The 23,239-nt window shown below is 51.3% G+C and overlaps 1 protein-coding gene across 2 annotated transcripts in view; it reads left to right on the top strand.

Annotated features, from left to right (window-relative positions):
- syt7b (synaptotagmin VIIb) overlaps positions 1-18,282 on the top strand; it is a 121,307-nt gene extending 103,025 nt beyond the window's left edge. For both annotated transcript variants that reach the window (XM_029256183.1, XM_018763516.2), the window contains 6 exons: positions 4,354-4,477; positions 7,189-7,456; positions 7,646-7,815; positions 8,151-8,265; positions 8,395-8,594; positions 14,263-18,282. In XM_029256183.1, the coding sequence (XP_029112016.1) occupies positions 4,354-4,477; positions 7,189-7,456; positions 7,646-7,815; positions 8,151-8,265; positions 8,395-8,594; positions 14,263-14,367 (982 nt within the window). In that variant the 3' untranslated portion in view covers positions 14,368-18,282. The remainder of the gene's footprint in view (positions 1-4,353; positions 4,478-7,188; positions 7,457-7,645; positions 7,816-8,150; positions 8,266-8,394; positions 8,595-14,262) is intronic.
- Positions 18,283-23,239: the final 4,957 nt, after the last annotated feature.

The following is a 23,239-nucleotide window of genomic DNA, read 5'->3' as shown; positions in this document are numbered from 1 at the left end:
CGAAGAGCCTTTTCGGTGTCTCTCGCGCTCAAGGGAGCACGACTCCCTCCTGAAGGGGCCTGTCCAGGGGGTGGGACTGCTCGGGGGCTCCGAGAGACAGAAGGGAGCGGAGTCTAGCTGCCTGCGATAGTGAAAGGGTGTGTGTGTGTGGGGGTATGTGTGTGTTCTGGGTGCTGGGGTGCTGGGGTGCTGGGGTGGTGGGTGGCTGTCTCTCTCGCGTTTCTCTCCAGCCCTGAAGCGGACTGTCTGCCCCCCCTTCCCCTCCTTCGAGCAGCTCGCCCTCGGTCAGGTAACGAACCAAAAAGGATAGTATCACAGGTCACGGTGAACCCAAAGTTGGCCCCGCCCGCCTCTGTGTGTCTGTCCCTGTGCGTGTGCGCGTGTGTGTCCGTGCGTGCATTTCCTGCGAGGCTCTCACCCGTACCTGTCATATATCCTGCCTTGTGTGCCTTGTTCTCGATGTGCCTGCCTGTTCGCTGCCCTTCTCCCCTTCCCCCTGTTTCCTCACCCCGCCCCGCCCCGCCACGCCCCACCCCGCCCCAGGCTCTGCCCAGCCCTGGCTCTATGTGTTTCTCGAGCCGTTGCCATGCCGACAGCCCACTTTCTTTGCTGGTGCTGTGGGAGCGGTGGGCTTTTCTGCCGACACTGTTTCCCACTCTGCCTCCTGCTGGCTGCAAAACAACATTGCAAGGTGAATATCCACAGATGACTCCCACTTCTCTCCCACAGCACCCGGTGCCAGATTTCCTCGCCGTTGTACAGTGGACCGTGTTTACACCACATGGCACATGCCTACTCCGGTGCAGAATGCAACAGGATAGTCCATGTCCGAGGTTATGCTGCACTTACGATTCTAAAAAAAAAAAAAAAAAAAAAAAAGAATAATAATAAAAAAAAAAAAAAGATGTACGCGGGCCATGATGTGTAATTCGACGAAGCTCCCGTGCAAACGAAGAGAGGTCCCGCACGCACGGCGCGAAACAATGCATGGAACGTAAAGCCTCAGCTGTTGGATGTTTGATCTGTCGGTGCCGGGCCTTACGGGCAGCGTTTGCTAAATCCACCACCCTTGTCAATAAAACACGCGGGTCTTTCCGTGCGTTTGTACTGGCAGCGCATCAGTGCGGACCAAGCTGTGCCGCGAGTCCGCCACCCCCACCCCCCCCCACCCCTCCGCTGCGTGGTTGGATCTAGCGGGGCGCTCAGATCACAATGATCCGAAGCGGCGTGTGTCTGTGGAACCCAGCAAGGCCCAGTAGTGGCTTAGTCCCCCTCCCCTCCCGGAACCCCCGGTCGCAGCGGCGGTTCTCCATTCCTTTGTCCGCCTTTCTCGCTTCGCTTGCCTTTTGCTGCTGGCCTGTCTGTCTGTCTGTCCGTCCGTCTGTCGATCCGGACACATCCGTGTTTCCCCGCTCGACTCGGTGCATTGTTTGCTCCGCTCCTCTCCGCTCGCAAACGGAACCATTCAGAGCCTGTAAACGTGGCTCTGAACTAAAGGCGTGGTCCTCGCTGACGACGATGGAGGTTCAGGCCGCCTCCTCCGGTGGTCCAGAGAGCTCCTGCGGGGGCTGCGAACCGAGCGTGTTGCATTCTCCCTCTTACGCACACGTAGGGACGCCGTTGGCCGGCGCATCCGCTCGTACCCTTAGGAGGAGCCAGCGGTCGCAGGCAACACCTTCACCCACGGCCCTCCGCCAGGTCGGATTTGCCGTGCGCACGGACCCCGCTAAGCGCGTGGGGGACCCCGACCGATGGTTTTGGCCCCGTAACCCCGAGACGCGGCGGCGGGCCGGCGGTCCGGCGGCAGTCCGTCGCCGCGTCTCGGGGTTACGGTCCTCGCGACGGTATGATGCTCGGCGCCCGGAACCAGGGCGGTCGCCGCAGCGCCTCCCGGTGCCCACGATTATCGATTTCGGCCTCCCCCCACGTAGCGGCGGGCGTCGAGCACATAGGGTCTACAAGCCACATCCAGAAAACCGTCTGTGTCAATTTGGTCCACTATACTGCATTTACCGCAGTCCTCCTTATATATTCTGATATATCCATATACATATATATGTTTGAATCCCCTAACTGACTGACTGTTCTTTCTCCTCTCTTTGTTTTTATACATGTTCAGCGGGTGGGTCTCTCTCTCTCTCTCTCTCTCTCTCTCTCTCTCTCTCTCTCTCTCTCTCCCCCATCTCTCTTTCACTCTGAGAAGCACGTCCTCCTTGTCTCTATTTCTTTTTTGGCAACTAATCTTTTCTGGGTTTTATTGTTTTTCCTCCCACCCTGTTTCTTGCCCCCCCCCCCCTCCCCACGACATCTCTATTTAACTCACGCCCTCCCCCTCTCGTCTTATGCGTGTGCGTGCGTCCTCGCTGGTCCCACACCCCCCATCTAGCTCCCATCTACCCCCCACCGCCCCCCACCACCCTCCTTTCCCTTCCGTCGACGTAGCCTCTCTTTCTGTCCTCTGCACCGAAACTGACCGCAACTAAGGCTCTCTCTTGTGTTTCCAGGCTTTTCCTTTCTCCCTTTTCTTTCTTGCAGCTCAAAAAAATTCTTATTATTATTATCATTATTAAAAATTATTAAAAAAAAAAAAAAGCGCAATGGTGTGTGTCAATGTCTCACTCCTGTTTTTTTTTTTTTTTTCTTTTTGTTTGACTCTGTAACTTCACTTTGTTCATGCTATTAATATTTGGCCTCTCCTCTTAACACAGACGAATGTGCCCCTTCTCTCACTGGCCCGCCTCCCTCTCCACAGCGCCTTCCATGTTCTGTGTGCCTCCCTCATTGAGTGTTCGCTCCATCTGCCGCTCTCTACTTCTCTCTGGCTTCGTCTCAGTGCCTAACAGTTCATCAGCGTCTCGCCTCTCAATGTGCCTTGACCGGTCTGCTCTGGAGTTCTCTGTGTCCTCTGCTCGCTTCGCCGTACCTTCACTCTGGGTTCTTGTTCCTCCTGTTCTTCTTGTTGCTCTTGCTCTTGTTGCTGCATAGGGCTGCGATGCAAAAATGGTCCAAGCGGGGTGTTCTGACGCTATCTCTGTGTGTTGACCTGCGCTGTAACCCCCCTCCCCCGCCCCTGCCACCCCAACGCCCCTCCCCCTTAACGCAGCGCCCCCGCGACGGGGCCCCCGTTGTTTCAGCAGGCCGTGCTCCGCGCTCGATTCAAGCGGAGGCGCGTTCGCACGCGCACCTGAGCGCTCCCGCTTCCTCGCTCCCCCTCCTCAAGGTCGGCCGGGGGTGTCGTTCCGCCGATCTGCCCGGCGGGGCTCCCGGCTTTCCGGGCCGAACGGCCGCCGAAGCAGGCTGGGGAAGGCTATTAGAAATAGAAGTGACCTGGGCGGAGCGACACCCCTGGTGCATCCCGGTGTGTGTGCCGCGTGTGTGAGAGAGAGAGACGGATCGCCGCACCTCAGCTTCGCCGAACTGGCTCGCGCCCACCGACGCATCCGTTAGGTCTACATTTCTCCTTCCTTGTCCATAAATTGGCTCGATTATTACGTCCGTGCGGCTTGGCTGGAGCCGGAGACGCCGACGGCCTGCCGCGAGCGCAGCCAAATCCTCCGGTGGCAGGTGGTAGAATTACCCTGCTTTGCTAACGGTCGGCTCCGCGCCGTTATCGCGACTCGGGGCTGCTCTCGGGCGCTGTACAAGCGTTCCGGAAGGGGACCCGCTCGACCGCTACGTAATGATGTAATGCGATGGGTCACGTCGAAGCCTCTCGACCGGAGCAGCTCCCGTTTCGATTCCTATCGCCGCCATCTTCAGACCCGGGAGGCGCAGGTCCGGCCAAGCTGAGCAGAGCGGCGCTTAACAGGGCGTCTGTTCTTCTTCTGGGCAAACCATTAGCATCAACCGGAGGTATACATTAGACACCACTATTTTTTACTTCCACCCCATAGACATGACGTACACTGCTGCGAGTGGGTGTGAGTGCTGCCGCCCATCACTACCCCCCCCGAGACCGGGAAGTGCTGCGGCCCAGGTTCCAGCGACAGGGCTGATGGAACTTCCCCCGTGCCAACACCTCCCGCACGCAACACCAAGGCCCACCCCTCCGTCTTTAAGCCCCGGTTGACCGTCAGCCTAAATAATCGCACAGCGTCCGAGTCCGTATGGTTCGGCTCCTCATCTGTGAGCGAAAGTCCCGGTCTCGAGGCCAGCGGCCGGAGGCCTTGCATCCACTTCAGCAATCAGATGCTTTGCCCACTTGCAAGGTCTAGGCTGGCATGTCGGGTGCGCTTAAGCGCTCGTGCCCGCTCTGCTCCCCATCCCCCGCCCCGGAAGCCCTGGTAATGAGGACCCGCACTTTCATGCCCGCCGTTGAGCTGCACGCAGTGACACTGTGCTGTGTCCCCACAGGGCTGGGGGCAACAGGCCTGGCAACAGTCCCAAAGGCCAGGCCCCCAATGAGGCCGACCGCCGCACTGACGGCCACTCGTCCGTGTCCGACCTCGCCAACTCCCTGACAAGCGAGATGCTCATGGTAAGAGATTATTTATGTTCCCCGTGTGCCCAAACAAGCGAGCGCTAAGCCGGCAATAAACGTAGGCCGCACCTTGCAAGGTAGGGAACGACGGCTATTTTTTACGATTTTTATTTATTATTTGTCTAATGGCCAAGAGTAGCATCGCGAGTCACAGCCAGTTTGACTCCAAGAGCTGGCAAACACCAGATGCTGGTGAAGCTCATCATTAGCGGAGCAGCGCTGCGAATAGAGGCCCCTACGCTGTGTCACGGACTTGAGCTGTGAAGTGTAATTAAGGATAACCCACACAGCTCAAGTGCTCTAATTTGTTTCCGTGTTTGAAAAGGTAATGATACTGTCTCAACCGCCTGCGATTCGGCTGTTTCCACACAGACGCCGGAGTTGGACCTACGAGGCTTAGAGCTCCGCGCGAAACGCTGGGCTCCGCGGGCAAGGCCAAGCGCACAACGGTCGACGCATTATAGGGAAAGGAAAGACGTGTCACACGCTTATATTGCGTGTTCCAGTTTACCGCGTCGCGCTCGAATTTACTGCGCTTGTTGGTTACGCTGACAAAATGAGGAGGACGATAGATTACGAAGTCTGCGATTGGCCGCTTTGCGTCGGAAGCTCGTTGACGGAGCGCGAAGCGCGTATCGCTCGGTTGCCGCGACACGAGGCCGGAGCCGATGACCCCAAGCGAGGCTCGTTCCGTCGGGCTTGTCTGAACGATCATATACATTATCAGTTAGAAAAATTAAATTAGCTGGAATGCAGAACAATTACATGGCTTATCAGTCCAGACCTTTCCAGAACGGCACGATTCCGCTTGACGCTCAAACCGGCCCGACTTTCCCGAAACTTTTCTTGTCGCGTCGGAAGCTTGAAATTGCGGAACGAGGGCATCGGAATGAAGTATGAGGCGACGTGTTGTACGGCTACGCGCGCCGTTAGACCCACGCAGCTGAAACGCTCCGGCGTGTTTCTGCGCTTGAGAAGACGACGGTAGCGCGGCCAAAGGATCGGAGGGAAGCTTCGTGCTCTCAGCTCAAGACCACTTGCGCACGTCTTGGCCTCCTCCTCTTCTTAATGGCAAAGCCGGAAGAGTATCCGCTAAGGGCTTGGTCTCGGAAACCGAACGTTGCCCGGTTCAAACCCCATTCTTCGTCAGTGCGGACCCGAGCAAGGTACTTTCCGCAAATTGTTCCGGTAAAAAACCCCCAGCAAGATGGGTTCTAGATGGGTCAAGAACCAAGAGCTGCTTTGGACGAACGAAGGCATCGCTAAGCAGCATATTAATAGCAGTAAGTTCAGCGATATTTAGCCGGAGCCGCACAAAAGCTGTGGAAAGCGATAAGCCTCGTACTTTTCGCAAGTTTCCGAGAACTCCCAGATTTTCCGGAGCTTTGTTTTCACAGTGCGTTGTATGGTCGTTATGCAATGCCGTGTGTGTGTGTGTGTGTGTGTGTGTGTGTGTGTGTGTGTGAGTTTGTCTGTGCCCTTGTGTACGTTTGGACCTTCGTGGGAGTGTGCGTGGGCACATGCTGCGGCCGTGATGTGCGCGTGGGTGATGGAACCGCACCGCCGGTATCCCTGCCGCAAGCCCGTCTCTGCCGCACGTCGCGCGTTAGCGAACGACCCGAAACGCACGCCGACACCTTCGAGGGTCATCCGGGCTCCGTGCGCAGCCAAACCCGCAGCTTCGCAGGTAAAGGTCAAAGCGGTGCTCTATTCTGCGCCGCACGTCAGTTGCGAAATGCTTCCGTACCGTCTCGTTCGCAGACGGCGTTGCCCCCCGGATGCTGCGGAGGGCCGGACGCAAGTGAGCGCTGCGAGGGCCCCGCGCTCACGGGAGGCTCTTATCGCCCTCCCTCTTGTCGCCGTCCCTCCCCGATGTCCGAGTGAGAGAAAGAGAAAGAGAAATAGAAAGAAAGAAAATGAAAGAGGCTTGGTGAGAATACAATGAAGGGATAATGAGCGTCGCAAGTCCAGGAAGTCAACCTTGGGCCGTGCCTTTGGTCTGCCTCTCTCTCTCTCTCTCTCTCTCTCTCTCTCTCTCTCTCTCCCTCTCTCTCTCCCTCGCTCGCCCTCCATCAGATAGCAGCCTTTTAAGCGGATTGCTATCGTTCTCTCTGGGCTAAGTGATAAAGCGGAGGAGAGGGCGAGTAGAGAAGGCACTCTATCTGCCATCTGAGCACCTCCTGCCTCTTAAAACATTAGCGGGGAAATGAAACGCCACCAATTTGGCTAATGACATAAAGACATCTCAGTTCTCTTCCTGCTCCCCCCCAACAACAGCGCAAAGCGGTCTGAGAAGAAGCCCAGAAGGAATACTTTGACTTGACTAGAGCACAGCATTCCTCCGGAGTTACGTCTGCGTTACATCAGCATGAGGGTATGGAAGACAGGGTGTAGGTAATGGCACAATATGGTTAACGCCACCTCCCGTCAACAGCGTGACAGCCTGTGGACAAACAAATTTAGATTCGTTTCTATTCCTTACACAGTCTGGAACTGTTGTGCCAGATTGCCGTGCTGTTGTGTGTGTGTGTGAGACAGGATCGGCATCACACCGCTCTCATTACTTTGTGCGCGAACTCACCGGCGGCATTAACTGTATGTGTGACTTTTTATATGTGTGACTATGTGTCATGGGGGGTTGTGTGTAATGTGTGCTTCACAGCTCTTTAGTGACATACAGCGTCAGACTGTCAACGTCTTCCTTCCAGCTGTCTCCTGGATCAGAGGAGGACGACCACGAGGGCCCGGTTAGCGAGAAACTGGGTCGCATCCAGTTCAGCGTCGGCTACAGTTTCCAGGACTCCACCCTCACCGTCAAGATCCTGAAGGGGCAGGATCTACCTGCCAAAGACTTCTCCGGCACTTCCGACCCCTTTGTCAAGATCTACCTGCTGCCCGACAAAAAGCACAAGCTGGAAACCAAGGTGAAGAGAAAGAACCTCAACCCACATTGGAACGAGACCTTCCTCTTTGAAGGTCAGTGAGACACCGGCCATACCTTCCCATTCTTTGCTCTTCGGTTCTCTCCGTGAAAAGCACGTCACTAAAAACAATCGACGTGTCGGGCTCATGAAGACGGTGCATATGTGTCTCTTGTGTCAATGAACGCATGCGTGTAGGTGGTCAGCTTCTGCTAGATCCCTTAGCCTTGTGTCCGCCTACCAGGGTTTCCATACGAGAAGGTGGTCCAGCGGACGCTCTACCTGCAGGTGTTGGACTACGATCGTTTCAGCCGAAATGACCCCATTGGAGAAGTGTCCATCCCCCTCAACAAAGTGGACCTGGCCCACATGCAGACCTTTTGGAAGGAACTGAAGCCCTGCAGTGACGGCAGTGTAAGACTGAGAGCAGAGATCAATGTTGGCAGGAAGATACTAGAGCGAGAAATTAGAAGGAGAAGAGACGTGAATCTAAAATAATAAGAATACTCTGTATGAGGACAAAAGGCTTCTAATGGAATTCTACAAAAATAATCAGTCACCCCCTGTGATATCCTTGAATTATGTTAAAGGATATGTGTATTTTGGTGCTAAGTATTACCTGAATGGAGATACAGGCTGAGGAGATGGCGAAGCACAGGCTGGGAACGACCTTCAGTAAAAGAGTCTACAGAGATAGCGGTGCAGTTGAAATCTGAAGTCATCTTTTGTGTACACACTTGTGTTTCCAGGGGAACCGTGGAGACCTGCTTGTTTCCCTGTGCTACAACCCCACAGCCAACACCATCACTGTTGGCATCATCAAGGCACGCAACCTCAAAGCCATGGACATCGGGGGCACCTCAGGTACGGACCTAGCTTCAGAGGGAGCAGAAGTGAGGAAGCTGTTGGCAACGTGTGTGTGTATGTGTGTGTGTCTACCCCGCCATGTCAGTGCCGCTATCATTGTCACCCACACACGCTCCTCTCCTCCAGATCCCTATGTCAAAGTGTGGCTGATGCACAAGGACAAGCGCGTGGAGAAGAAGAAGACTGTGGTCATGAAGCGCTGCCTGAATCCCGTGTTCAACGAGTCCTTCCCCTTTGACGTGCCTGCCCATGTTCTTAGAGAAACCACCATCATCATTACCGTCATGGACAAGGACAGGCTGAGTCGCAATGACGTCATAGGCAAGGTACCTCTCCCCCCGTGGGTTCAAATCTTCATGGTCAAGGACCTACTGATACTGCATCAGTTAGCTTCTGGGGATCATCACAGTGATTCAGGAAGTGGTACTGACACCTATACATGACAAACTCAGGTGGCTCTATGGACTAACAACGCCCCACATACTCCAGTTACACTGTTACTGACATACTAAACGCAGGTATATTACATAAATCAAATTGTAACTTTTCCTTACCGAACAAGGACATGCAGCTGTACGAGGCAATTTATGGTTAAATATGTTTAAATGTTTTAATAAAAAAATTACACATTTCCAGAAAAATAAAATAAAAATGTTAATTATCCAGAATACTGTACAAATACTGTTCTGCTGAATGTAATATAATGACATGTTTGCCTACATACATACACCGATCAGCCACAACATTAAAACCACTGACAGGTGAAGTGAATAACGTTGATTATCTCGTTACAATGGCACCTGTCAAGGGTTGGGATGTATTAGGCAGCAAGTGAACAGTCTGTGCTTGAATTTGATGTGTTGGAAGAAGGAGAAATGGACAAGCATAAGGATCTCAGCCACTTTAACAAGGACTGAATTGTGATAGCGAGACGACTGGGTCACAGCATCTCTGAAACGGCAGGTCTTGTGGGGTGTTCCCGGTATGCAGTGGTTAGTACCTACCAAAAGTGGTCCAAGGAAGGACAACCGATGAACTGGCGACAGGGTCATGGGTGCTCAAGGTTCATTGATGCACGTGGGGAGCGAAGGCTAGTTTGATCCCACAGAAGAGCTACTGTAGCACAAATTGCTGAAAACCTTAATGCTGGTCATGATAGAAAGGTGTCGGAACACACTGTGCATCGCGGCTTGATGCGTTTTGGGCTGCGTAGCCCCAGACAGTTCAGAATGACCATGCTGACCCCTGTCCACCGCTGAAAGCGCCTACGATGAGCATGTGAACATCAGCACTGGACCATGGAGCAATGGAAGAAGGTGGCCTGATCTGAGGAGTCGCGTTTTCTTTTAGATCATATGGACGGCGGAGGCAGTGTGATGCTCTGGCCAGTGTTCTGCTGGGAAACCTTGGGTCCTGGGATTCATGTGGATGTTACTTTGACACGTATCACCTACCTAGAGATTGTTGCAGACCACGTACACCCCTTCATGGCAATAGTATTCCCTGATGGCAGTAGCCCTGCCACACTGCAAAAATTGTTCAGGAACGGTTTGAGGAACATGACAAAGAGTTCAAAGTGTTGACTTGGCCTCCGAATTCCCCAGGTCTCAATCTGATCGAGCATTTGTGGGATGTGCTGGAAAAACAAATCCGATCCATGGAGGCCCTATCTCGCAACTTACAGGACTTAAAGGATCTCCTGCTAATGTCTTGGTGCCAGATACCACAGGACACCTTCAACGATCTTTTGGAGTCTATGCCTTGCTGGATCAGAGCTGTTTTGGTGGCATGAGGGGGTCCTACACAATATTAGGCGGTGGTTTTAGTGTTTTGGCTGATCAGTGTATGTGTCTGGGTAGGGAGGTCACAGATATTCGGTATATTCTTATCCACACCGGATACATTCTGAGCAGGGGAGCTGACTCATGTTCACCGCGTTGAGGTCATTTCGTTCACTGCTCAGTGCTTGATGCACATTTTATCAGACGTTCCACTGATACAAACAATCTAAAACAACCCTAATTACATGAGTGAAAGCATTTTAAAACTTTCCCTTTCAACTGTAAAACAAAAACGGCACGGGGTTGTTTATGCGCTTCAAAATAATGTAATTTGATCGTTGTTTTAAAAACCAGTTTAAAAACACCAAAGGAGAGCCGATATTAAATGAACACTTACGCAGGAGATAGCAGCCATTACATTTAATGGCTCCTGAATTCCATTCCACAGTGCTGAGTAAATAAAAACCCAAGTGATGTTACAGCAGTCACGACATGAGGGAGCGCGTCAAGAGGCGCTGCGTGACATGAGGGATGCGGAAATCACAGCTCCCGTTTTACAGGATGTGCAGTGAGAACACAGAGCAAACACAGCTGAGTACTGTAATACACACTGTACAACAGAGGAACCAGATATGCAGCTTTTCAGCCAACCACAAGAAAAGATTGAATGAAATACAGACTGCTAAACACACTAAGGGATTGGTCGACTAATGTGTATGATCGAAATGTACACAATGGATTGACTGAGGTGTGTGCATCGACCAGATGTGGGTGGTAACAAACTACTTATATTTAAGTAAATTCCTGGAAAAACTCTACTTGCCAGAGTAATTTCTGGCATAAATACCATAAATGTTACATATATAAAGAAAAAAATGCACATTTTCTCATTTCTTCAAAGCTACTTGCAGTCAACTCAAGAAGTATCGGCACCCTTCGTGAAGCTGAACAAATATGAATGCATAAAATAAACAATCCATATATGAAGCATATTTTTGACCTCAAATATATGGGGAAGCTATACAGTTTTAACACAATATTTTTCCAAACACAAAACATTTTTATGGCGTATTTTTTTCTGCAAAACATGGGTTTCAAAATTATTGGCACCCCTGTGATTAATAGTTGGTGAAGCATCACCTGGAGAGGATAACAGCATTGAGCCCCTTCCTGTAAAGAGTGACAAGGTTGGAGGAGACTCTGCAGGGATCTAACATTTCAAGTTTCTTGATAGTCTTAGGACGTGTATGTCTGAACTGAACAATTTTGCCAAAAATTTACTTAAGTACAAGTTACAAAGTAAATGTTGCTTACTGTCTGCCTGGGTTCCACTGTGGTACAATGGATTGTGCTGTTGCCTCACACCGCCTGGAATGTTTGGGCATAGGTCTGAATCCAGCTTGGTCTATGTGGAGTGTATATGTTCTTGCCATGTCTTTGTGGGATTAGTCTGGGTGCTCTGGTTTCTTCCCATAGTCCAAAGGCATGCGGTTCAGGTTATTTGGACGGTCTAAACTGTACGTAGTGTGTGGATACCCTGTGATGGACTGGTGTTCTGTCCAGGGTGTATCCCCCGCTTCGCTTTGCCTCCAGTTATTCGAGGTGCGCTCTGGACTGCGGCAACCCTGACCAGGACAAGCGGTTAACGAAAGTGAGCGAGGGTACTACCAAAAGTTTGGTTTGAATCCTACTTCTGTACTGCCATTAAAAATACATTTACCCTGAAGTGCATCAGTCTGCTTCACCCAGATACTGTGAGGCAGTAGCGCTACCTGCTGTGCCACGTGAAAAGATATACAAATATGTTTTGTCCATGAGTTAAAACTCCATATTGAAGCTGTTAAAAATACTGGTATTTTAAAGCATTAAAAAGGTGTCATTCAAAGTTGCTTAATACGCCAGGAGCTCTTTGACCTGACACTTTCTATATTTTACTCGACGACATTTTTAGATGAGTAATTTTTACACGTGTAGCTTTCTTTTTTTGTTTGTTTTTAAAGTAACACCTCTGACACTGACACACAAAATGTATATGAGTGAACCAGCATTAAAAAATAGATTTCAGACCTCAGCATATAAGGCTCTCAACCTTCTGTACAAATTTCAACCCTCTAAGTGTAACATTCTCTCCAGTTCTGCAGACTTCATACATAGAAACACTTCTTTTCTTCATCTAAACATTTCAGATATGGGCAATCATAAATGCGGGAGTGCTGCAATCCCTCCAGGTTTCTCAGCACTGCCTTCACTTTCTAGCTTCTTCTGCTGCTTTCCTTTACATTTATTTATTTATCAGACACTTTTCTCCAAAGCAACTTCCAAAGAACTCTATGTAGTGTTATTAGCCCACACACCTTATTCACCGCGGTGACTTACACTGCTAGATACACTACTTACACTGGCTCACTCATCCATACATCAGTGGAACACACACTCTCTCTGTCACTCACACACTATGGGGAAACCTGAACAGCATGTCTTTGGACTGTGGGAGGAAACCAGAGCACTTGGAGGAAACATACGCAGACACAGGTAGAACATGCAAACTCCACACAAACTGAGTGGGGATGGAACCCATGTCCCCTCGAACAACCCAGGCGCTGTGAGACAGCAGCACTATTTGCTGCGCCACCCATCCCAAACTGTTGCCACCCTCCTTTCCACCACAAAGTGTTATCCCTTCTAAAAGGACACCTGCTCCTCTGTCCTCTCACTTTTCGTATTTGATCCCCTCCCACCTTCTCACTGGCAGTAAATGCAGAAAGTTGTGGGCGCCCTTCTGCAACAAGCGATTGGCCAAGTCACTTCTCCTTGCCGCCTGTTTCCTTTCTATCATACTTCTTTCCCATTCATTTCTGCTGCAGGAAAGCAAAGCGCCATACGATTGGGAGAGCAAACGGCATCTGGTTTGGCGATGCTACGCTGAATCTAGATACAATAAATTTTGTTTGTGGTTACCTGGTTAATGACATTTACAAGAATTATTTGAATTATTATTTAAAAGCACAAAGGTTTTTGGTTCTGGCTCTGATGTGGTGGAACGAGCTCCCTCTCTCACTCAGAACTGCTGAAACCCTCTCTACATTTATGAAGAGTCTGAAAACCACCTCTTCCAGACTCACTTCTCCCCTGATCCCTGAAGTGCATGATAAACATGTAAATGTTTGTTTAATAATTTTGTTTTTAGAAATAGTAGAATAATGGATAAACCCTCATGCAGCTACTTGTGTGATTTATGCTGGTTTATATGGTAGAATGTGACAAATTACCTGTACTCTAGAATCACGCGTCTGCACTCAAATTTCTCCTCCTGTTGCTGTAATGCACTCATTGTATTTTACTCTGAGACGTACGTTGCTTTGGAGAAAAACGTCAGCTAAATGAATAAACGTAAATGTAAAATTTGTTAAAGCCTTGATTTCGTTGGACATTTGAACATCAGACATACTCCACTTAAGGACGTTTTGCTTAACAACTGACCGCATATACGACGGTGGTCCCGTAACATTATAATGGAGCTGAAAAATTCTTATGGACTACCGACGTCATAGCCGTCGTAACGTCGTTGCGCAATGTGTTACTCATGTGGTCATGGTGCTGCTGCTGTAAACACACCTACTGTGCTGAGAGTCATATAAAAGTACAGTATAGCACATACAATTATGTACAGTACATAATACTTTATAGTGATAATAAACACCTATGTTACTGCTTTATGTGTTTACCATACTGTACATTTTATTGTTATTTTACAATGTACTCTTTCTACTTATAAAAAAGTTTACTGTAAAACAGCGTGCTGTCCTACGCCGGCAGCAGCGTCATAAATCTTCTGTTTACAGCATCTCTTGACTGTATCAAGGCTATACCATCTAGGCATGTATATGTACACTCTGTGATCGAGGCTATACCATCTAGGTGTGTATAAGTACACTTTGTGATCGAGGCTATACCATGTAGGTTTGTGCAAGTACACTCTATGACCGAGGCTATACCATCAAGGTATGTATAAGTACACGCTATGATGTTCACACAGCGACGAAATTGCCTAATGGCACATTTCTCAGAACGTATCCCCGTTGTTAAGCGACGCATGTCTGTACTAGGATCCAGGCTGATGTATACTTGAGTCTGGACAGGGTGCGTCGATACTTCTTCAGGTTTATCGACACTCTTGATTGCCTTTTGAAAACCCTCTCCCTCTCTCTGACAGATCTACCTGTCCTGGAAGAGTGGACCAGCAGAGGTCAAGCACTGGAAGGATATGATAGCACACCCACGTTCCGCTGTGGCTCAGTGGCATTCCCTCAAGGCCTGAATGCCGGCACCCCGAGGCACCCTTTCTTCCCCAAAGTCTCTCCTTTGCCTTTCCCTCTTTGCTCCAACCCTGTCCTTATGCACAAGACTGACTCGCTGCCAGGCAAAACACGGGTACAATTAGCCATCCTCCAGACTCTCTGGTCCCTTCATTTTTCACTCTGCCCCCCTTTCCCAACACACGCATGTGTCCCCCACCGCATCTCCGACAAAATTGGTCTTTTTCATCGTCCCCAGGTCTCCCATGGCCACTGGTTTTACTGTTTCTGGTTGTCTGAATGTCAGTCTGTCCTTTTGCTATAGTGCATATAAAGATGCCCCCCCCCCCCCACCCCGCCCTTTTGTACACTGTTCCCTGCAGGATGTCTTGTTCCTTACCCAACAGGCCCTTCCAATAATATCCTTTGTAACGGCCTGAAGTCGTGCAGTTAATTGCTTTAAACAAACATGATCTTAAAAGCAAACGGAGATGTCCTGCAGGACTATATTAATTTTGCGTGTTAATAGCAAGGCTTCGCTTCCTGAAGCCTGCCAGTCTATCTGCTGCCCTACCTCACCCTCCATCGCTCCACCCCCAACCTGTGTGTCCCTCACCCTTCCCTCTATCTAAGTAGGGGGGGGGGGGGGGTCCCATACAACCTGTCCCCTTGTTTACTCTTATTCTTAGATCCTGGGCTCTCTCTGCTTTCCCCCAAACAAACAGCAAGTGATGGAGATGCATCATGAAGTTGGCACAAAAAACCCCGAACCACAAATGGCACCAATGACTGATTTGGAGACGAAAGGCTGGGACATGGGACATAGAACACAGAACAAAGACCTGATGCTCCCGTCTCCCCTCGCTCTCTCTTTCTGTCTCCCTGTTCCTGGCACAGTTAATGGTGACTTTTCCCTCTCTGGATCTCTTGTTGTCTGTGTGTGCCGTAGGTGCTGTGCGTAACTCCGACAAAGTAGAATTTCAAAAAAAAAAAAGAAAAAGAGGAGAAAAAAAAAAACTGAGCAAACTGAACTGGAACGAAGCGAAATGGAAAGACCTCCGCGGTACAGGACATTCGGGGCCGTCCCACGGCGAACGCCCAGAAGAATCCTGCGAGGAAAACAAAAAAAAAGAAGGGAGTGAAAAACAACACAAATGACCAAATGTTGTTTTTTTTTTCCTTGTTAAGAATATTGAGAACTAATCAAAGTGTTCTTCCAGACTTCAGTGAGAAACTAGATGCAAAAAGCCCATTTTTTAGCCACACTGTGTGTGTATGTGTGGGGGCTTCTGTGGTTCGTGCTGCCGTGTGTTCTTGTGTCCTCCTTGCTTACGGCCGGGGGGCTTCGCTCCTGCAAGGATCCCGTAGCTGTCGAGACCCCTCTGAACCCTCTCCGAAACCCGCGCCGAGGAGCGCGCGTGCGCATGCCCATGCGAGTGTGTGCGTGCGTATTCGTTGCAGTGTGTACACATTACCGCAGCGTTCGTCCCCCCCGTCTCTTTCCCCGTCCTTTTATGCTCTGTCCGTCCTCTCCTTCCTGTCACTCAACATCGCATCTCGTGTCATACTTCTTCGCTTTTTCTCCGACTGACTCAACGAAACCCCCTCACGGTGAGAGGTGAGGGTCTGGGGTTGAGTTTGAGCTGCACTTTTTTGAAGAAAATTAATAGTAATAATAACAACGATGCTGAAATACTATTGTTAGACAACGTCGAGGGAGGGCGTCGCAGACGGCCAGCATCCCTGCGGAGGCTGAGTCTGCTTGGGCGGGCGACCCCGGGTTCAAATCCCCTTGCTCCGACGGGCAGCTGTTGGACTGATGTGGGCGTGCGCCGAGCCAGGAGCAGAGACAGCCAGGGCGGAGGGACGGCAGGGCGAGGACTCGCCGGCAGACCTCGGCTATGATAGACCGTGCGTGGTTCCGCAAAGCTGGCCGGGCGGCGCTCTTCATAACCGTGAAGGATTTGTGACTCTGCGTTTAAGGGGTCAGCGGAGTGAAGCACTTTGGGCTTGAAGGCTCTGCGTTCATTTTTGGCGGTTGTCCACAGGACAGGCGCGTTGAACATTTCACCCGTTCCTTCTCATTTTGCACCTGTCCAGTTTTGGGTCATATCGCAAAGACAAAATGTGCATGTCGAGGTTTGAAATATCGTTTAACGGATGGGAACTCGACGCAGACGTGTATCGCTCACGGCTTTGACAATTACATTTCCCGCGGTGTGATGTACAACCTGGGGAAAAAACTCAATCCTCCGCCAGCCGAGTCAGGTGCACGACTGCGTGCGGGACATGTCACCAGGAGACAGCTCTTTCCGTAAAGATATTTAATGTTCATTTATGTTTTATCCATCCATCCGTCCATCTTCATGCACTGCTTATCCTGATCAGGGTCGCAGTGGTCTGGAGCCTAACCCTGGAATTAGTGGCTGCAAGACTAACCGGGGGGGGGGGGGGGGCATCACAGAGCATTGTTTACATTTTAATTTATCACAATTTGGTTTTATTTAATTTCTCTTGCATGTTGAAAAAAAAAAAATCAATTGCACACTTGCAGCACTTTGTCAGCCATAACATGCGTGACGTTTTCATTGCGTAGTAATGCTAACAACATTTCCTTGGAAGGAATCACCCAAAATAGCAAGATACGGAGGAGACTTCGCTCCATTTCTGTAAATCTGGTGCTTTCTCGGCAGAAAAGGATTCCGACGCGAAAATGCAGGCGACGCAGCGATGTCACCTGGTTCTTTTGCTATGATGGCGGTCGCTGTTTTGCATCAAATATCCTAATGTTTTACCTGAATTCGTTGTCCACCTGTCCGTTGTATTGCATTGGGTCAGTATTCTATGTCTCCGACTGCGAAAACGTAAGCAAATTACCTGTCCCGGGCAGTCGGACAGCCGTTAATGCCGAGTCCTGCTTTAAAATACGGCGCGCCGTGGTAAAAGCCTTGCGAGAGAGCCGCACCGCCAGGCCGTGTAATTACACCGCTGCGGACGGGGCAACTGTCGGCGCCGTCGCTTTACAGGGGTCACCTTAACTATGTGGTTCAGTTATGGCGCCGTTGGCTTCGAAAGGGTATTGCAACGATATTGCTTTGACGGGCCAGGGCGGTTGAACTGCGCTGCGGAGGATCTCCTGCCGCTTTAGAGAAAAACCTGGAGTTGCCCACATCTGATCGTACGGCTGAAAATACTACGCGTGTGACATGGCTCTTATGTAATAGCAGTGCATTTGGGGAGAGGACAGCGTGACAGACGGAACCTGACAGGGCTGGAGGGCAGGGGGGGTGTAGTTGTGGTCTTCCTAGCGCGGGAGGGCATGAATCAGGGCAGAGCGGCTCCACGGAAAAGCAGCGCCGAGATGCTCCTGTCTCCGGCAGATCGATATCTCCTTCTTTATGGGCTTCTGCTGGCAGCCCAGCAAGTGGGAGCACTCAGCAGAACAGAATGGTTCTTAAGCCCAAATAACCACTTTGAAACGGCTTCTTTTGAGCCACTTAACGCATTGTTGTCCTGTCCAAAAACAGCGTGTCGGTGCCCTCAAAGACACATCTTAGCCGCACGTAAGCAGCTGGGTCGCGAAGCCCGGTAGCGCTGGGTGGCGGCTGGGGCAAAAGAAGTCACGGTGTCTCCGTCTCGCCGGCGGCAGATGGGGCCGACGCTCCGTTCGGCAGAGGTGTAAATGCCAGACGCTCTGGAAATCGCCGCTGGCAAAGCAGCCCTGCGGTCACAGCGCAAGCCGAGTAGATCCCTTCTTAATTCCTTGCCCCGGGAGAACAGTTATTTGCAGCTTGTCCTCGGTCCTCAGCAAAGGAGAAGGGCGAGACTGTGTCGCCACGTCGGAGCGCAGCTGGCCCAGGTGGTGTGTTTAAGAATCGCTCTTTCCCGGCCTCGTTAGCTAATCCTTCCAGGGCTACGTGCTCCGTAACCCGAACCGCGGTGCCTCCGGCCCGAAACACGGCAGCCGCTCCTCCCTGAGAGGTGCCGACGCAGAAGCCGAACGAGCGGCGGCAGCGCCGACCGAAGCCGCGACCACGCTGGTGCTGCCGACAGTTGGCAGGGCTGCCGCGCGCGCTTACTCATCCGTTACCCTGCGCCAGCGAAACCGCTTTTCCCTGTGCAGCACGTGTTTTGGCTTGGATCAGCAAGTCGCTGATAGCACATGATGGCTGCGCTCATCGGGTGCTTGACGGAGCCGCGCTCGGCCACCCGGAGCAGAGCGGCGTGCCGTTACCGCGGTAGCAGCCCTACAACGAAGGGCGCCGTCATGTCCGGAGCCTCTGCGTGGAATAATCTCCGACGCTCCGGCTCAAGCCCGTTTTTTACCGGAGTAAAATCACCCGTGTCGGCTCACCCAACGGGGTTGCGGATCGATCGATCCAGAAGAATGCAGGTGTTTGTTAAGGGCTTTGTGACTGGTTAGCCTGCTACACGAGCCTGTTTGCGTAGCGTCGGGGGTGAACGCGGGGAGACAGGGAGCGATGTTGAGCTCCGGCGCTGTCCTGCGGGATCGTGCGCAGATATTTCTGGCTGATTGCATCATGCCATCAGTTTAAGGACGAGAGCCCAGTGTCGCTGCCGCCTCGTCTCACGCAGCAGCTACTGCCCTCGCGGCGGAGTGCCGTGCAGCACAAGGTACTCCTCCGCTTGACTGAAGCAATGTCGACGTTTTGTTTTGTGACACGCCGCGAAAACGCGGGAGCGGTAAATTAAATCAAAGCCGCTGCGACTGCGACCGGGGGAGGGAGGCCTGTGGAGGGAGGTGCCGAGGATTGGAGGCCGAGAAGAAGAAGCGGGAGGAGATGGAGATGTTTGAGGTCCAGAAGGAAGGCAGGCGCGACGGACGTTTTCGTTTCTCACCCTTACCTTTTCTTGGGGAGCCGACCGCTCCCCACCGATTTGCCCCTTGACCCCATCACCTGCAGAACCGGAGACTCTGCCAACTCGCATCCCACTTTGCTGGATTGTCTTGAACAGGTCGTTGCTCTGCCGTCGCTAGGAGATCATCGGCGTATTGGTTTTAGGCCAGTCACCCCCCAGCATCGCACCACTGTGCTCATCTGCTGCTGTCCAGCATCAGAATCCGTTGCTGAAAAATGGGGGCGTTCATCCGTCAGCAGGGATATCCGTCCCCTTGGCCACTCGGGTTCCCCTCCGGGCAGAAGGAGCCGATGGACAAAGGGTCAGCAGCCCGGGATGCTGATCAGTCGGACAGGCACCGGTCCCGCCCAAGCAGACTTCGGCTGTGCTAGCACGGCCTGCTCGGTGTTCAATGCGTGTGATGCCACCCAGATGCGACTCCTCCCTGTTAGGATTCAAGAAGGCGTTCCTCTAATTAAAGACGATTTAAATACGAACGATAGTAACAAGAGTAATAACAATTACGTTGTTTACATTTGATTGATGCTCTGTGCGTGCGTGTGTGTGTGTGTGTGTGTGTGTGTGTGTGTGGGTGGGTTTGCGTGTGTGCTTGGTGTTCTTCCGCCTGGTCATTTCTCTCCACAGAGGAAGCCAGACCATTTTCTGTACAGATTGTTGAGGGGAATCAATGACTATTTGTTGTACACGAAATTTCTGTTTTGTCACTTTAAACGATAATGAAAAACAATAATAATGATCCTTATGGTGGTAGTGCTGACAATTACGAAAGCCCTTCTTGAAAAAGGGCATGTGATGTTTGTTGTGTTTTTGTCGAGATGGCACAGAGATGGGAGGTGGGGGAGAGACCCTGCGCTATAGATCCAATTCCGGAATAGTCCGCCGAAAACATCCTGCAAAACTGACCTGGGTTGTTTCCAGGTTTTTCTCAAGGCATTTAAATCAATGATTGCCAAACTTATATTGGTGGCAATTAAATACGAAGGGCGGTCTGGTGGTATGTCTGAGCATGAGGGATTTCGCATGTAGCACTGCTTGCTACGGCCAGGTACTGCCACAGGTCCTGGGGGGCGGAGAGGGGGTCGTGGAGGTGTACGAGGGCGCTCACCACCACGGTGGCAGTACCGGTCGAACAGGCTGAGCGCCGCACCTGGGACTTCCCTACTGGAGCCGAAGACCACCAGCCCACATCTTTCCAGGACTGTGGCTCATACTGAGATGCGTGGCTATGGGGGACTGAGGAGGGGGGGCAAGGGAGAGGCGGCCCCAGGGGCACCGCGCACACAGAGATCGGGCATCAGACATCATGTGAGCGTCTCCTGCAAACGTCCTCCTTCAACGTGCAAACTGGGCGCGGCAAATGGAATCAAGACGGAACCTTCCGGAGTTTGTCTACGGGAGACGCAGCTCTAATAGCCGGGAGGGTCTGGTACTTTTTACCTCCATTTAAGCTTACATGATGCAGTAGGGTGTGCGTCACCCACACTGTTATTTATTTCCATTATTATTGCATATCTATTAGTCACGCTGGATCTGAAACAGCTGCCCAGGTTCAGCCTCATTCGTAGGATCGCAGGAGTCACAAGGGTCGTTTCTGCAGCTTCTCCTCTCTTGTGCTATAGAGGTCATAAAGCAGGCCTCGGGGCCAGAACACAGTGTCCACATACAGACGGCTAAAATCATCCTGTTCTCGAAAGAAGGCAGTTCTTAGAGCAGGTGTCAAAGTCGCCACCCCCCGCGCCTGTTCTCCATATGCTGCTCCCCGGGACTTGGCAGCGCTTTGGTCGGTGGGCAGGCTCTGTGAAAGCCAGGGCAGGGCTGAGGGAGGAAGAGCATCCCAGACACCCGCTCCTTGCACCCTGAAGCAGGCCTCAGTCTCCGCCCCTCCTCGCGTTTCATCGCGGTGGGGAACAGCTTCTTGTTTGTTTTCTGAGGCGAGAGCAAATTTCGCCTGAAATAGAAAAATTCCACCTAATTCAACGCTCGGAATTGCGGAGCCGCAGCACGTCGCCCTTCAGACCCTGCCGCAACGCCGCGCGTTTTCCGGTCAGGGTGGGACGAGGGGCGAACGACAGGGAGGCATTTTTTGGAACACGCTGAAGCGGAACGCCCTCCGTTTCCCCACAGCAAACTACGTGCGTGTGGCTTTTTCGAGAGCTTTCGTGAACGGAGGAGCAAACAGAGGCTCAAGTGGAAAAACCAGTTTGGCCCAGTGGCTGCTGGGAAAAAAGCACCGTCCGCAGCAGCTGGCTGAGATCTCTACAGGACTGCTATTCCTACTTTTGTCCAGTTTCTTTGAGCATTTTTTTTTTAAAAAGGCATCAGCTTTTATCCCACCGAAACGCCACGTTTGGCGGACACTCACGGAATCCCGACTCGGGGCGCCATTAGAATTTCAAAGGAAGGTAACTTACAGCGGGTCTAATAGAAAGAGCTGGGAAAGATCGATTTAAGAAAAGGAATAGTACAAGCGTGGAGAAGTTGCCTGTCAGCTGTAAGAAGCTGTGCGGCGTGCGTTGCGCGCGCCTGTTGCTGTGCTCGGTGCACCCGGAGACCCTGGCGGCTGCCGAAGATCTCGCTCTCCCTCTCGGTCTCTCTCCACAACTTCATACCCGCTTGCCCAGCAGAGTGCTCTGTCTTTCGAAATACGATTTGTGACGTGTACAATCTGATTTGATGTATTTATTATTTATTTTTGCCAACTTTGTACAGTGTAAAAAATATCTATAAATATATATAAATATATATAAAGAAAAACTATAAAAAGGACAGTACTGTATAGATTTTAGGTGCCTGTTCAAGGTGAATAGTATATAGTTGGTAGAGTTGCAGAAAAAAAAAAAAAAAGAGTAGTACTGTTCCAAGGCAGGTGTTGAGAACGTGCGTCTGTGTCCTCGAGGAGCCGCTGGCACAGGTCCTTTTTATAGCCAACTTTCCTTCTCTTTGGGTTTTTCGCTCACCTGGTTAGCATCCCGGGTGTGTCGCTCTTTTCTCTCTGTTTTCACCAAAAGACGCGGCCGGCTCTGGCAGCCAGGAGAGTGCGACGGGACCGAGGGTGGGGGCGTGCAGAGGGCGCTGTCCCCGTGCGTGCGTGCGTGCGTGCGTGTGTGAGTTTGTCGCTTGCCTTGTACGCGTCTCGCTAGTTCTGCCACACCTGTAGGTCCTGTCCCAGTCTTGTCCCCGGGGTACCAGGCGGTCTGTTTCACTAAGTGGGCCACACTGCAGCTGACGTGCCTCCTCTACCGGCCTTCATGTGCTCTTTGCCCCGCGTCTCCTCCACGTAAGCGTGACGGTCGGGGACCACAGAGATGAGGAGCCCCCGCCACAATTTTACACCGTAGAGGGGTGCTGTCACTGTAACATCCCAGCCCTGAGCTCACAAGCGCACTGAGCCCCACCTAGAAGTGGCCCGTTTACTGAACACCCCCCCCCCCCCCAACATAAGGTACTCCAGCAATGCACTAAAGTTTCGAATCTGTTCCTAAGAGTTGCATCTTAAACACTTACATCATACACCACAGTGGTTCCCAGACCCAGGGTCACAATAATGACAGTTGTAGGGTTTCAAAAAACGGGAAATATTACAGTGTTATAAAGGGATGATTTTTCAATTAATGCCAAAGCCCAAAATGTAGCATTCCATTTAGCTGATACCTCTCTCCAAATTTATTTACAACATTAAGTTTCTTACTCATTTACATAGTTGGGTATTTTACTGAAGAGCTTAGATGAAGTACCTTGCTCAAGGGTACTACAGCTTGGATATGAACCTATGACCTTTGGGTCCAAACACAGTAGCTCTAACTACTGTGCTACCTACTATCTTCTTACCATCCTCATTAAAGTAGACCAGTGGATAATACAGCATCCTTCCTATATGCTGACATGTCAGTTCCAAGTCCCTTTGTTTCTCCTGGAATTGTGTCCAGCACACCAGTGTGTCCAATAGTCCAATGGTCCAACGACCTTGTGTCCGGCATACCAGTGTGGCGTCTTCTTGCTACACAGAGCTCTAAC

Source organism: Scleropages formosus, chromosome 11 (assembly GCF_900964775.1).
Source record: "Scleropages formosus chromosome 11, fSclFor1.1, whole genome shotgun sequence".
NCBI lineage: Eukaryota > Metazoa > Chordata > Actinopteri > Osteoglossiformes > Osteoglossidae > Scleropages > Scleropages formosus.
This window is presented reverse-complemented; position numbering and strand designations above follow the sequence as displayed.